The sequence below is a fragment of the Cyclopterus lumpus genome, chromosome 19, assembly GCF_009769545.1.
Source record: "Cyclopterus lumpus isolate fCycLum1 chromosome 19, fCycLum1.pri, whole genome shotgun sequence".
NCBI classification, from domain to species: Eukaryota; Metazoa; Chordata; class Actinopteri; order Perciformes; family Cyclopteridae; genus Cyclopterus; species Cyclopterus lumpus.
In genome coordinates this window covers 16,554,333-16,569,619 of record NC_046984.1, presented here as the reverse complement: position 1 = coordinate 16,569,619, position 15,287 = coordinate 16,554,333, and the positions used below count along the sequence as shown (strand labels likewise).

Below are 15,287 nucleotides of genomic sequence, written 5' to 3'. Positions count from 1 at the left end.
TGTATAGAAGTCTATGCCTCATGTGTTAAAGCTGCATTCTCTCTCCTGACCACCAGGGGCCGACTCCTCTGGTTGTATAGAAGTCTATGCTTCATGTGTTAAAGCTGCATTATCTCTCCTGACCACCAGGGGGCGAATCCTCTGGTTGTATAGAAGTCTATGCTTCATGTGTTAAAGCTGCATTCTCTCTCCTGACCACCAAGGGGCGACTCCTCTGGTTGTATAGAAGTCTATGCTTCATGTGTTAAAGCTGCATTCTCTCTCCTGACCACCAGGGGGCGACTCCTCTGGTTGTATAGAAGTCTATGCGTCATGTGTTAAAGCTGCATTCTCTCTCCTGACCACCAGGGGGCGACTCCTCTGGTTGTATAGAAGTCTATGCCTCATGTGTTAAAGCTGCATTCTCTCTCCTGACCACCAGGGGCCGACTCCTCTGGTTGTATAGAAGTCTATGCTTCATGTGTTAAAGCTGCATTCTCTCTCCTGACCACCAGGGGGCGACTCCTCTGGTTGTATAGAAGTCTATGCGTCATGTGTTAAAGCTGCATTCTCTCTCCTGACCACCAGGGGGCGACTCCTCTGGTTGTATAGAAGTCTATGCCTCATGTGTTAAAGCCTTACAGTGTAAATTAAGCTGTGATGCCTTCATAGAGTCTTATACCATAAATAATCATTTAAAACCTTGCCATGCAGATCTCTTTCTCCTCTTCATTCCTCTAAAGATGTAAAGACGGCGTTTTGATTTACGCGCCACTTTTCCTTCATTTCATGACGTTTTAGGTATAAAGGTATAGGCTTACTATTGCATGGTGGTACATAGCATTCAAATGATAACCCGAGGGAGTTAGATACACTCTACCTCTACAAATTAATGCACGTTTAATGCACGCTCTTCCTAGCACGAGGACTAAAAGATGAGCGGTGTGTGAGTCCATATTTAGACGGTTAACTGTGTTTGTATTTCCAAGACAAAATGTCCAGCACCTCCTTTTCTTTCTCCTCTGTTAACCGATTGTTGACTCCGGAGGAATTAGACAACAGCCAAGTTTCGCTGAAGAATAAATTATACATTTAGAGATATACATATATGCATATGTATGTTCAGTGTGGACAGAACCTGGTTTGTTTTGGGGCTGTGATGCCTCTCCAGTGTCACGTGCAGAGACCAAAAACAAGGCCAGAGAACCACCAGCGGACAGATGTGGGCTCCTTCTCCCTGACCGCTTAGCACCGTGCAGCTCTGAGCCCAAGTTGAAGGTTGCCGGCGGCCGTGGCATCGTCGCTCCGTGCGTGCGTGCGCGCGCGCGCGCGTGCGTGCGTGTGATGCTGATGTTGCCAAAGCGCCAGAGCTCCTGCGCGGCTCCTTTAAGGAGATGTATATACGCATCAGCTGTGGCCGCTTGCAAATACACAATTGCGCGTGCGATAACTAAACACTCACACACACACACACACACACACACACACACACACACACACAGGGAGGTAATGAGACTGTGATTCCATCTTCGCTCCTCCCGTGCGCGTGTGTTTGCGGGGCGGCGATGATTTAAAACACTTACACCGTGACATCCAGTTTGGCTCCAGCTCGCATGATTGTCACATAATAAACAATTTTAAAAAGAAAAATACGCACGTGCACGAGGGTCGTATAATGTATAAAGACGGATAACTCACGCGCTCCCGTTGATCGCTCCGTGATATGCCATCGCTCCCGGAGTGTGGGAGGCTGGGGGAAGAGCAACAACCCTGCTCCCCTCCTCCTCCTCCTCCTCCTCCTCCTCCTCCTCCTCCTCCTCCAAAAATAAATAAAGAAGAATAAAAGAAAAGAGGCGCTCTGTTTCCCGGTGTGTCCGGTGCTCGGTAATAAAAAAGAAAAGAAAGAAAGCCTCCTGGTCCGGTACCTGCGCGCGCTCACAGCACGCCTCCCGTGCAGCTGCTACCGTGCGGGACTGAGCATCGCACCGCGCGCTCGTGTGGGATGCTGCTGTCGCGTGAACACGAGCGTCGGGTCTCTGCTCTTTAACGAGAGCATCTCTGCCTCCTGCTTTGCCCCCCCCCCCCCCCCATGTGAAGAGGCAGAGACAATGGGAAAAGACTCCTGTGTGTATACACACACACACGCACACACACACCCCTCCTGGTAATTCAAATGACCAAACCCCAGAGAGGGACCGAGGACGCGTGGCTCTCCATGTAAAGCCACGTGGCTCCACCAATGGCCACATCCTCCATGGAGCACTTTTCACACCTTCTGTTTCACAGTGTGTGTTTTACTCGGAGTGTGAGTGGTTTTTAAAATAGTGTGTGTTCAACTCCTCTGTCTCCTGCGCGGCCTTGACCCTAATTTGGGTTGATGCCCCAATAATTCATGCGGCTGCACAAAAACCAGCTCCAACGGATGAGACACCGATTTGTCTTTTTTTAGATATTTAATTAACTCTTTGGTCTCTCACTTTTACTTTGTGTCTTTGCGAGGGAAATAATTTGTATTATTTTTTTATTATTGAATACATTGAAAATTATGTGTTTCCCATGCTGGATGATTTTTTAAATTTTTTTAAAATTATTATTATCTTCAAATCATTTCATTTCCACTCCAGTCATGTTTTCTGCACGTGACACGTTGCCACATTTAAATAATTAATTTCCCCTGATGCCCAGATCACATAATGTATTTATGACCGTAACTATAATGCGTGAACATGACCTTTACAGCACTTTGTACTTATATAGGCACTCAAAATATGCATTATGCGGAATAGATGCAACATGTTATAATGACTTTTAAGGTGAACTATCATAATACTTTAAAATTGCAAGCATCATAGTGTATTCTAATTCATATAGTACATTATAATCATTTCATAATGCATTAAGTTACTTTAAGTGGCCCTTGTTTACAGAAAGTAAAGCTAGAAATATTTTTACAGCATTTTGAGTAGTTCATGCATAGATTTAAATAAATCTTTCTTCATATTTTTGGCCATGTAGTGTAAATATATGTTATTGTTGTACTGTGTGACCCCACGGAGCCCACCGTTCATACAGCAGTCTGGACATGACCCCTGACCTTTTGGTTCCCCATATGACCTTTATTCCCACTGCTTAGATATTTCAACCAAGATTAAGGAAAGCAGAGCCTGATGAACATGGGGGTATTTTGGGTGCAGAGTATGAGCGTGTTATATATATATATATATAACATCATAAGCACAGTGTTGCTCAGCTCCTGTAAGCTCACTACTGACCGCTTTGGGCTGCAGGCTGCAAGTGACTCACATGCTGCTTTTCAGGAATGTGAAGCTCCATAAAGCAGGGGCTTTCAAATATATATTATATATATATATATTTTTTCTCTCTCTTTATATGTATATATACATTTCTCTCTCTCTTTATATATATCTATATATTTATATATATACATTTATCTCTCTCTTTATATATATATATATATATATATATATTTCTCACTCTCTTTATATGTATATACTGTATACATGTATCTCTCTCTTTATATATATCTATATATTCATATAGATATTTATATATATATACATTTCTCTCTCTCTTTATATATATATATTTCTCTCTCGCTTTATGTATATGTATATATATTTCTCTCTTTCTATATATATATATATATATATAGGAATAGTTTACTCATCGAGATATAACCTCTCATAACCTTTGACCCAGAAACACAAATTGAAACGTTGAAATTTAAATAGAATTTTTTTCTTTTGTATTATTATTATTATTATTGATTATTATTCAGATACTCGTGGGCTGGTTCTTTGCTAAATTTATTTTAAAGTGGACAGAATTGGTTTTCTATGTTATTTATGAAACACCGTCAAGCACGTCATTTATTTGATAGAAATGATAATTATAATACCTCTAATGTTGATCTGGAAGCTCTTCTTCTCTGTTTATTGCCGTAAAACCAATGAATACAACATTTAAAAAAGCTGTGAAAACAATTCCATTATTTAAAGGGCAATTTCCCTCATGAGTGCAAATCCACGTCTTGGAAGTATTTCCCAAAAGTTTCCTGTTTTTGAGAATAATTTAAGTTGTAAAGTATGCTCGCCTTCTAGAGCTATAATGGTGACAGGTGGGTCATTTTTCTCTTATTTTAATAAATAAATGTGTCAGAAAAGGTCCTTCGTGTAAATTATTTTTGCTCTTTTTTTTAAGGAGAAATGTATCTTTCCAAAATCTGGCAAGTATTTGTCATTATTATATGTTATAGATGCTTAAAATAGTGTGTAATAACACAAAAGTAAAGAAAAGTATTTTAATTAGTGTAACCCGCTGATATATTGGCCAATCCCGGACCGTCGATGCAAATAAATATCCGGATCAAGACAGGTCATCTCCTGTTATGATTGGCGCGGTTAGGAACCAACGGAGGACTGGAAAGACGTTGACAAGCCCCGCCTCCTCGCCACGAGTGGTGTGTCAGGAGGAAGAACTTCTTTTTTTCCTTGACATGAACTGAACCCTTCTAGTGCATTTCACGAAATGTTGTGTGTTCTGAAATGTTTGTTAAAAAGTAATAAATGTGATTTCTCTGCCAACCGACGCGACAAAGTTGACGTTTAGAGACCTTTGAAAGAAGGTTGAATTCAGGCTTTTTTCTTGAGTTGTCTCGAGTTCACTTTTTGTTTCTCAGTCAGCACTTCCTTTCAAAAATGATTACAATGACCCTCTTTAAAAAGATTAATTCATGTGCTTGATTAGTGGTATTCTCTGATTCTCATTCCGCCGCCATCGGCCCGTTTCATGAACTCGACTCGCTGTGAATGTTGTCGTGATTACGCCGACCAGACAAATTAAGGATCGGATGGTGATTCGACCTTCAATCAGGGGGGGCGGGGGAGGGGGGGGGAGGGGGGATCTGTTGTTGTGCAGGGAGTCGTGGTTTTCTCGTTGAACTTAACTGAACCTTCGACTAACAGTTTCTTCCGGCCGGCGGCGAAGGGAAACCTTTCCACCAGAGTTGTTGTTGTCGTCTCACACTCGTCCTGATATGCGAATATGAGCTGACCGCTGGCAGGAATGTAGGCGGATGGAGAGCGGAAAAGTACCCGGTCACCCCCTCACTCCCTCAAACCCCCCCCCCCCCCCCCCCCCCCCCCGACCAGTCCAGCACTCTCCCCTAGATGAGTCTCCGGGGGCCCGTTTTGAACCGGGGTCGCCGACAGTTTCAGCTTCATTCTGAATCAAATCAAACTTACAGACTGGAATGAGTTCAAAGCTGTCGTAGGGTTCATAAAAAAAATGTTACAAAAATATGCTGCTACTCGAAGCGACAATTAAATCCATAATGACGAGAAGAGAAAGAAAAAAATGGTGCTTACAGTTTTAAAAGCAAGTCTGCTTATTACGCAACCCTGAAACGGGCCCTCGGGCCTTCTGCCTCTCGGTCACCTTAACCCATCGTGTTGTTCTAAGGTTGTTATTGTTGTTGTTTGTCGAGGTGGATCTGACCTTTAGTTGAATCTATAATGACGAGTCACGTCTCATCACATGTGTCACGGGTTGTAATCTGCAAAGCAACTTGTTTCTAGAGCTTTCCGATATTTCTTAAACTTAGTGGACCCGAAGTGTCAAGTAGCATAAAATGCACCTCAGCTCTCGTGTTATGAATATAAAACCAAAGAGATTTCACAATTTACAGCTTAAAAAAAACGTCACAAGCACTAATCGTACTTTCAAGGAATTTTTTTTTTTAGTTAGCGCCTTTAGCTCCATTAGCTTGCTAGCCGCTAGCTCAGCCATCGCCATGTTGAGAGCCGTTGAGAGGCAATATAAATGCTCCCAATCTTGTTGGATTTAGCCTCTTTAATAAGGATCAATGAGGATGTTAAGATAACTGTGTGACATGCAGCCATCACAACTCCTTCTGGTGAGGGTGGAGAAGGACGGCGCGCGTTGTAGTCGATATCGTAGAACAACTACTAATAAGCCAAAAACGACTTCTGCACGTTGTCTGCAAATTAATATATTACCTTCAGGTTGTTATTGCCTCTTCCACACGTGTTTTTGGATGGAAGAGGCTTACGTAACGGGAGGTTGGACCGGGACGCCGTGTTCCCAGACAAAGGCATTTCTATTCAGGACCATCGGTGGCGAGGCTCCAGCGATGGGCGGAAGGCGTCCATCTGAACTCGGAGCTGCATCGACCTCCTTTAGCTGCTAATCTGTTTGCAAAAGAATCTGCCTCCGAATATAATAAAAAAAATGGTACTTGAAAACTTGGTTGTAAGCGTGTCGGCTCCAGAGTTTATACTTTTATGCACTTTCCTTATATGTCCAATTCATATAAATCATAATGATGCACGCCTTTTTAGAAAAAAGAGTAAAGTAAATCTTTTTTCTATGCATATAAAGGGTCGGCTAGCTAAATCAGTTTAAATGAGTCAATAATCCTGAACCACCAAAAAAATATTCACTGCTGCCATTATATCATTTCATATGCACACATTTCATATTTAAATACATTGTATAGACATCTTTATGTCCACATCCGGTCCCTGTATGTCCTTTTTATTTGCATTATTTGTATTGTTTACAACTTTCAAACCACTTGACGTGACTTTTTGTTATAGTTCATTGGTGCTTTTTTATTTGTAATTTACATAATCTTGATATGAGCACTTATTGTTCGCTACTTGTATTCATAACAGTCCTTTTATTTACCTTCCAGCTTCTTTGTTACCCATTGTTTTTTAGTTTGAACTTTATGTACAAACTATGAAGTCATGTGCCAACAATAAGGCCATAAAAAGATATATGTAATAATTACACAATCACACTTCTTTATATATATATATTTTATTAACGTTTTTAATGTATTTAATGCTTTTATTCCCGTCTATCTTTCAGGTTGTTTGCTCTTTTAATCACCTCTTTATGTAATCGAGGGAGAAGCAAAATCTTCACTAGCCCCGCCCCCTCCGGGACTTCCCATTGGCCAGCCTGGAAACGTAAATAAGAAGAATCCGGCCTTCCTATTGGCTGCGGCTCGCTACTCTTCGGCTGGTAGCCCCTCCCTCCTGTTTGTCCAGCCCGTCACTAAAGGGGGGGACTTATAGCTTAGCATCGGACCTTCCTGCAGCCTCGACACCTCCGCAGCGGCAACAACAACAACAACAACAACAACAACAATAATAATAATGAAGTTCGTGAGGTTCATCATGAAAAACGCCTCGTTGGCCAGCGTGCCCAAACACATCGAGCATTTCTCTAAATTCTCTCCCTCGCCGCTCTCCATGAAGCAATTCCTCGATTTCGGTGAGTATCGATCCGCGATCAGTCGATTGTGCACAGAAGTAAATCAGAAAGTCCGATCGTGCGCGTGTGTGTGTGTGTGTGTGGGTGTGTGTGTGTGGGTGTGGTTGTGTGGGGGGGGGGGGGGTCGTCTGCTCCGCGGAGGGTTTTTTGTGCCTGAAGCAGCAGCGGCGTGCTCACGGTGCGGAGCGTTATTGCATCATATCTTTATGCACGAAGACACATCGAGAGTTGCTCCTTCTCATAATTAACGTGCATAATAGATTGTTTAATAAGGTCTGTGAGCAGGTTGCAACATGAACTGTCGTGCACATTGTGCAGAGGAATGCAGTTGCTGAGCAACATGTCTATTCAGTATTTATTAATCACAAGTATTATTATTATTCTGGTTATCTTCATTATCTATTTAGTCTAAATCTAAATAGTCGTGTTGGTCTAAATGTCAGATAATATTGAGAATGGATAATATTTCAGGGCTCAAATTGTTTGTTTTGTCCAAACAGTCCGTCAAAAATCCAAAAGTGACATTTTATTATCGATAAAGTAGGGCCGCAACTAATGATCACATTCACTATTGGTTAATTTCCATAATTTTTAGGAGTTTCCAACCAACTGTCGGATGCAAACTCTAAAAAGCATTTTTTTTTTTAAACAAACAAATATGTTAAATCTACTGTCCATATAAAATCATCACATTTTAGCCAACGTCTTCGCCTTAAAATGATGAATCAATGAAAACATGTGTCCTAATCCACACGTGGCCTCCTCTCAGGCTCCATCAACGCCTGTGAGAAGACGTCCTTTGCCTTCCTGAGGCAGGAGCTCCCGGTGAGGCTTTCCAACATCATGAAGGAGATCAACCTGCTGCCCAACCGGCTGCTGACCACCGCGTCGGTGCAGACGGTGCAGAGCTGGTGAGGCGATGGGAAGTTACGCAACGCCTCTCGACTGTGGCACGTTACGACAAGACAAAAAGAGTCTCTCTCAGGAACTCGTGAAAACCATGTTTGAAACCAGACACCCCCCCCCCACACACACACACACACACACACACACACAGCTGTTGACGCTGTGCATGCCTGTGTAGGAGGACGGTTGGCCCAGTTGAACTCTTTCCAAAGGCTCCTCAGCCCTGAACTTTACCCTAGTTTCTCCCCGTGTGTCACGTGATCTGGTTCCTCCTGTTGTGAGGAGTGAACTGAGGGCAACACATACCAATGCAAATATTTGAAAAACAGATGTTTTTAAAACCAGGAACTCTTCCTGCAAGGCTCAGTTGTTGTTTTTGTATTTTACATTAATTTTGCATTGAGTGTGAACTTCTTTTATGTTTTTTTTTTGTTTTTTTTTGTCAGGTACATCCAGAGTTTAATGGAGATCCTTGAATTCCTGGACAAGAATCCTGATGACTTCAAAGTCCTTGGAGAGTAAGTTCCTCAACATTAGTTTATGAACGATATCCTGGACGCGACACTCCCTTCACCCCCTTTTTTTTATATATTTGAAGTCCCTGTGAGGAACGTTTTAACTGGTTATGAAACAGTCTCAATGTAATATTGATGCCTCTATGTGACCTACAAAAGTAAGGCCCGGGAGAGCCAGAACCAGGACCCAGTCAGACCCCGGCTGCAGTCTAATTAGAGGTTCTCTCTAAACCAGCAGTTCTCAAATGGGGGTACGTGGGATTTGTTAAAAAATATATATATTTAAATTTAGCATCCATTCAAAAAATACAAGTGTAAGTTCATACACTGAATTTGATATATTCTATATTAAATCAGACACGGGTGGCACGGCGCTGTGTATTGCATAAGGGGACTCCGGCGCTCCGGAAAACACTACCACTTCCGTCCACAGGGGCCGCCAGAAACCCCCCAAAAAAATGAAAGCTCCTCCTCGTAGCTTTTAAATGAAGCCTGAATTTGTTGAGGTTGCTCGTTGTGTTTTATCTCACCGTTCTTTTGAACTGAAGATGGTTGTTTATGTGCTCATTGTCCCCCCCCCCCTCAGGTTTGTTGACGCCTTGGTGACCATCAGAAACCGGCACAACGACGTGGTGCCGACGATGGCCCAGGGCATCATCGAATACAAAGAGGCCTTCCCTCAGGACCTGGTGACCAACCAGAACATCCAGTACTTCCTGGACCGCTTCTACATGAGCCGCATCTCCATCCGCATGCTCATCAACCAGCACAGTGAGGAGCTTCCCATCGTTGACACTTTCCACACAGCTGGAGAGAGCTAGTTTTCTTGTTGTTTCTTATATAATTCTTGCATTGTGTCTGTGATGAATATATTTCGACGTTGTTATTTAACTTCCTCTGCTCGCTGTCAACAGAGGGGGAACATGTCGCCTTTTAAAAAAAAAAAGTCGAGTCGGGCTTCACATCATAAAGTTTAGATAACAATTATCTATTGTCACATTTTTAAAAAGGTACAGAAATAGAATATAAATATTGTTGCAGTAGCACCAAAAACTTTTACTGACGTTGTTGTTGTTGTTGTTGTTGTTTACCGTTGATGGTCCCATCATTACAGATGACAACACTTTAACTTAACTTGGTTCTTCTGGTCCCTGCAGCTCTTATCTTTGATGGAACCCTCAACCCGGTCCACCCGAACACCATCGGGAGCATTGACCCCCAGTGTGAAGTCGGAGATGTAGTCCAGGGTGAATATGAACTATGTTTGTTAATTAAAGTCAAATATTAGTTTTAAATGTGTCTTTTCTAAGCTTTTTAAGTTCTGGGAAAACCTCTCTATTGATTACTACTCAAAACACCTGTTTTCTTTGTATTGTAATCATCATTTCTGACCTTTTTTTAATTGTTTTTGTATTTAATTTACTTCTGTTCAGACGCTTTCCACAGTGCCAAGATGCTGTGTGACCAGTACTACCTCCGCTCCCCTGACCTCATCCTACAGGAGATGTGCAGTAAGCTTACATTCACTTCATCTGGCATGTTAAGCACATTTTATTCATTTTTTTTTAAAGCACAAAACCCAGTTTCACTCTTCATGCCGACGCCCCCGAAAGGGCGAAAAGGCCTCGCTGCTCATCCGAGAGATTTAAAGTGTTTGTATGTGAATTAGCGTTCAGCCAGATGGACCTGAGAGGCCTCTAATTATAGCACCGGAGCTCAATAAAAAAGGCTCAAGGAGCCCGGCTGAATGCTTTCGGACAACATTGACTCGCGAGACCCTCTAAAAACCTGCGTGGCAACAATTTAAAATGAACGAATTCGGAAGCCATTTTTTTTTTTGTGTGTGTCTTTTTGCGCAGGCAAGAAGAAGAAGAAGAACCTCCCGATGAGCATCGTGTACGTGCCCTCTCACCTCTACCACATGCTGTTTGAGCTCTTCAAGGTGCGACGCGTCGCTCTTAAAAAAAACCGACTAACGAGTGAAAGAAATGCGTCTACGGTGTCTTTTCTCACGCCATGTTTTTCCTTTCACCTTGCAGAACGCCATGAGGGCCACAATTGAGACTCACGACAAGAGCAACACCCTTCCACCCATTCAGGTCAGGGTGTCCCTCGGAGACGAGGACATGTCAATCAAGGTGGGGTTGCAAAAAGCACAGTTTCTCCCACCCGCCCACCCCATAATGTTCACATCCTTTATTAATAGCAGGTTTTAAACTGGTCCGTGGGCGTGTTTTTTTTAATGTTTTCTGTGTGAACCGGCATGTTTTTTTTTTTAAAACGAGTTTAATGAAAAGCCTGTAAAGATGAAACGCTTTCCCTAAATTAATCTTTTGCACCGTTCAAATCAGTCAAGTGTTTTAAATGAATCCATTTAAAACGGGCGACATTGAACACAACACCCAAATCCTCCTCTAAACCCCGTTGCGTCACGACTTCACCCTCAATTAATCACACGAGATGAACGAGATGGTTTGTGAAGGATACAAGATGATAATATGAATAGCAACGCCCTCCTGCCTTTTTCCCAGAAGGCTTTTGGGGGGTTAAAAAAGCATTTTGAATGGTTTTGATTTTAGTCACATGAGGAAAACACCACTGGGAAGCGATAGAATGATGTGAAAACCTATTGAAATGGCTTTTGATTTAGTTTGCGATCCCCTTTTCAAAGCCTTTGTGTTTTGTCTGCGCTCCTCCGGTTGAGTTGAGGCCGTGTGTTCATGACAGGCGCCTCTGTTCTTTACGGCTCAGCGCTGCTCAAGGGCCTCGCGTCGTCCTCTGCCCGTCTCACCTCTCTGTGTCGCCCCCCCCCCACCCACCTGTCTGCAGGTGAGCGACAAGGGTGGCGGTGTCCCCTTTCGGAGGATCGAGAACCTCTTCAGCTACATGTTCTCCACCGCTCCGGCTCCGCAGATAGGAGAGCACACACGGCCTCCACTGGTACGTAGAGATGCATATATATATATATATATATATATATATATATATATATATATATATAGAGATGCATATATATATATATATATATATATACGTAGAGATGCATATATATATATATATATATATATATATACGTAGAGATGCATATATATTTATATATGTAGAGATGCATATATATATATATATATATATATATATATAAGTAGAGATGCATATATATATATATACGTAGAGATGCATATATATATATATATATTTATATACGTAGAGATGCATATATATTTATATACGTAGAGATGCATATATATATATATATATATACGTAGAGATGCATATATATTTATATACGTAGAGATGCATATATATATATATATATACGTAGAGATGCATATATATTTATATGCATGTATATAAAAGTCTATATATATATATATATATATATATTTAAAAAAATATATATATATATATACAAAAGTCTATATATATCGATATATATATATATCGATATATATATATATATATATATATAGAAAGTTTACAATATTCCTTTTTATAACATTTCTATCCAGTCTACAAGCACCAAAATGCTAATTTAAGCTCTCTTAGTGTTAAAAGAATAAATCCTCATCGTTGATGATCCACATTAGACAAAGCCAACTTGTTCCATGGAGGAGTGTGACGGAGAACAAAGCCTTCCCTAATGCCTGCACCCCCCCCCCCCCCCTCTACCCCCTCCTCTGAACAGGCTGGTTTCGGCTACGGCCTGCCCATCTCCCGTCTCTACGCCCAGTACTTCCAGGGCGACCTGCAGCTCTACTCCATGGAGGGCCACGGCACGGACGCCGTCATCTACCTGAAGGTGAGCCGGACGCCAGTGTGAAAGCAGCTCTGCAGACCCGTGAAGCGCCAGGTATAACGGGATATGTGTAATTACAACTCGTACCCCCCTGTACCCCCCAGGCGCTGTCCACAGACTCCATCGAGAGGCTGCCGGTGTACAACAAAACCACTCTGAAGAACTACAAAGTGAGCCAAGAAGTCGACGACTGGTGCATACCTAGCAAAGAGCCTCTAGACCTGAGCATCTGTAAGGTTCCCAAGTGAAAATGGCCGACGCACCGCGGAGCCGTCACAGTTTCTGTCTTCATGTAACTTTATCTTTTTAAAGTCTGTTTTTTTTCTATAGCAATCTTCATCGTTGCTTTTAGTCCCTTTTGGGTTCTTCGTAGGAGAACCGGTACTAACGGATAGGACTTTGCGGGAGGTGTGTTGCACCGGGCGTGCAGGTAGAGGAAAACGAAGGGGGGCTGCGTTACAGGTGTGTTGCCGTGGCTACAGCAGTGGGAAGAAGAGAGGAGGGGTTTAAAACGTTCCAGTTTTAAGACGCCGCCCCCTCTCGAGCTGCAGATGTTTGAGCAGCGGGCGTATGGAGGTTCAGGAAAAGGTCACCCCAAAGGCTCACTTCATCGAGATACTTTCAGTATCTGAACTAATACTCTGCGTTCATTTTGAGAGTACTGTGATACTGTGTGCATCCGTAGATTTGATCAAAATGTACGACTTTTAAATTGAGTTTTTTGCTCTCTGCACGGATGCTTTTGACTGATAAGATACGGCGTTATCTTAGCGTGGAGTAATCCACTCTTCTTCTTCTGTGCATGGATTACGGAGACAGAGAGGGGATTGAAAGAGGGGATTGAAAGAGGGGATTGAAAGAGGGGATTGAAAGAGGGGATTGAAAGAGGGAATTGAAAGGGGGGATTGAAAGAGGGGATTGAAAGGGGGGATTGAAAGAGGGGATTGAAAGAGGGGATTGAAAGGGGGGATTGAAAGGGGGGATTGAAAGAGGGAATTGAAAGAGGGGGGATTGAAAGGGGGAGGATTGAAAGGGGGATTGAAAGAGGTTTAAAAGGGGGGTTTGAAAGAGGGGATTGAAAGGGGATTGAAAGGGGGGATTGAAAGGGGATTGAAAGGGGATTGAAAGGGGGGATTGAAAGGGGATTGAAAGGGGATTGAAAGAGGGGATTGAAAGAGGGGATTGAAAGGGGGGATTGAAAGAGGGAATTGAAAGAGGGGGGATTGAAAGAGGGGATTGAAAGGGGGGATTGAAAGAGGGAATTGAAAGGGGATTGAAAGAGGGGGGATTGAAAGAGGGGATTGAAAGGGGGAGGATTGAAAGGTGGATTGAAAGAGGTTTAAAAGGGGGGTTTGAAAGAGGGGTTTGAAAGAGGGGATTGAAAGGGGATTGAAAGAGGGGATTGAAAGAGGGGATTGAAAGGGGGGATTGAAAGAGGGGATTGAAAGAGGGGATAACAATAATAATAGGGTTTAACTGTTATTGAAACCGCAGCAGGCCGTGCACTGGGAGGCCGTGCACTGGGAGGCCGTGCACTGGGAGGCCGGTCTAAGCTTGTTTGTTGCACCGCGCCAATACGAGGAGGAACGTATATTTCAAGGGTCCATATTGTGTTTTGTTGAAAACGCACATTTTTCATTTCTTTTGTATTAAATTCACCCTGAGCATACAGTCAGTTGAACGTTTTTTTTACATTTTATTTTTTAGAGCTATACGCGACATAGTGTACATAGTGTGAATACAGTCCAGATAATAAAGAACAACTTAAGTACAAAATGCTTTTATCGTGTTATTGTGTGTGTGTGTGTGTGTGTGTGTGTGTTATTCAGATGTTCTTATGTTCTAATAACACATAATATGTTTATTCTACTATAAAAAGAGGCGGAGGTGAGTGTTAGTGATGCAGTAGTGAAAGATAACTACATTTACTTGTTTCTCTACTTGATTATGAGGTACTCATTTTTCTACACACTGCATAATACACACTATGCGTTCTGTGTGTACTTTGGCAGCCTTTATTGTGTCTGTGTGTGTGTGTGTGTCTTCCAGTTGTGTATTATTATTTGTGTGCTTCGCTTTCATTTTTAATGAACTGATATATGTATATATATATATATATATATATATATATATATGTGTGTGTATATATATATATATATATATGCATGTACTGTATATATGTATATATATATATATTTATGTGTATGTATATGTGTATATATATATGTTTTTTTTTGTTTTTTTTAATAAAGGGAAACCAAAATAAAGCTAGAACATTTTTACGTTAGAAATCAAATATTACATTTAACAATATGAACAAAAGCAAAAGCTTCTTTAAAAAAAAAAAAAAAGGAGTAATAAATAAACAGGTGGCTAGTTTTTGTCTTCGGGCCACTGGCTTTAATATTTATACTTACAATATATTTAAATTCAGAAGTATCATACAGTCTGGCACATTGTTTTGGGGGATGCCCTTGTTGTTGTTGTTGTTGTTGTTGTTGTTGATCCTGCAGGTGTGAGTGAGGCTCACTTTACAGCAGCAGCAGCTGGTCTGTACGCAGCCAGAGAACAAGGATGTTTACCTCCACACACACGTCTCCTTATCTAATGCACACAAAAGGCTGATAGAGTCTCCATAGCAACAGCACAGCAACAGGAACACCACGTCCAATGTGTGTGTGTGTGTGTGTGTGTGTGTGTGTGTGTAACTTCTGTAAAACATGAGGGCAGCAATGCAAATGAGTCTCGTGTCAAATTCTGTTTTAAAG

At 41.9% G+C, this 15,287-nt stretch overlaps 1 protein-coding gene across 1 annotated transcript; it reads left to right on the top strand.

Annotated features, from left to right (window-relative positions):
• Positions 1–7,064: 7,064 nt before the first annotated feature.
• On the top strand, positions 7,065–13,687 carry pdk2a (pyruvate dehydrogenase kinase 2a). Its single transcript, XM_034559143.1, has 11 exons — positions 7,065–7,302; positions 8,072–8,213; positions 8,655–8,726; positions 9,310–9,494; positions 9,881–9,970; positions 10,157–10,234; positions 10,583–10,665; positions 10,763–10,861; positions 11,553–11,663; positions 12,409–12,522; positions 12,624–13,687. The coding sequence occupies exons 1-11, from the start codon at positions 7,185–7,187 to the stop codon at positions 12,765–12,767; spliced, it is 1,236 nt and encodes a 411-aa protein (XP_034415034.1). The 5' UTR covers positions 7,065–7,184; the 3' UTR covers positions 12,768–13,687.
• The last annotated feature ends 1,600 nt before the right edge of the window (positions 13,688–15,287 follow it).

What these genes read in the sequence shown, in the direction of transcription:
- pdk2a (XM_034559143.1), top strand. Translation starts at nt 7,185, where the DNA reads ATGAAGTTCGTGAGGTTCATCATGAAAAACGCCTCGTTGGCCAGCGTG. An exon ending in GAAGCAATTCCTCGATTTCG is followed by an intron (nt 7,303 to 8,071) that starts GTGAGTATCGAT and finishes GCCTCCTCTCAG; the next exon opens with GCTCCATCAACGCCTGTGAG. An exon ending in ACGCCGTCATCTACCTGAAG is followed by an intron (nt 12,523 to 12,623) that starts GTGAGCCGGACG and finishes TGTACCCCCCAG; the next exon opens with GCGCTGTCCACAGACTCCAT.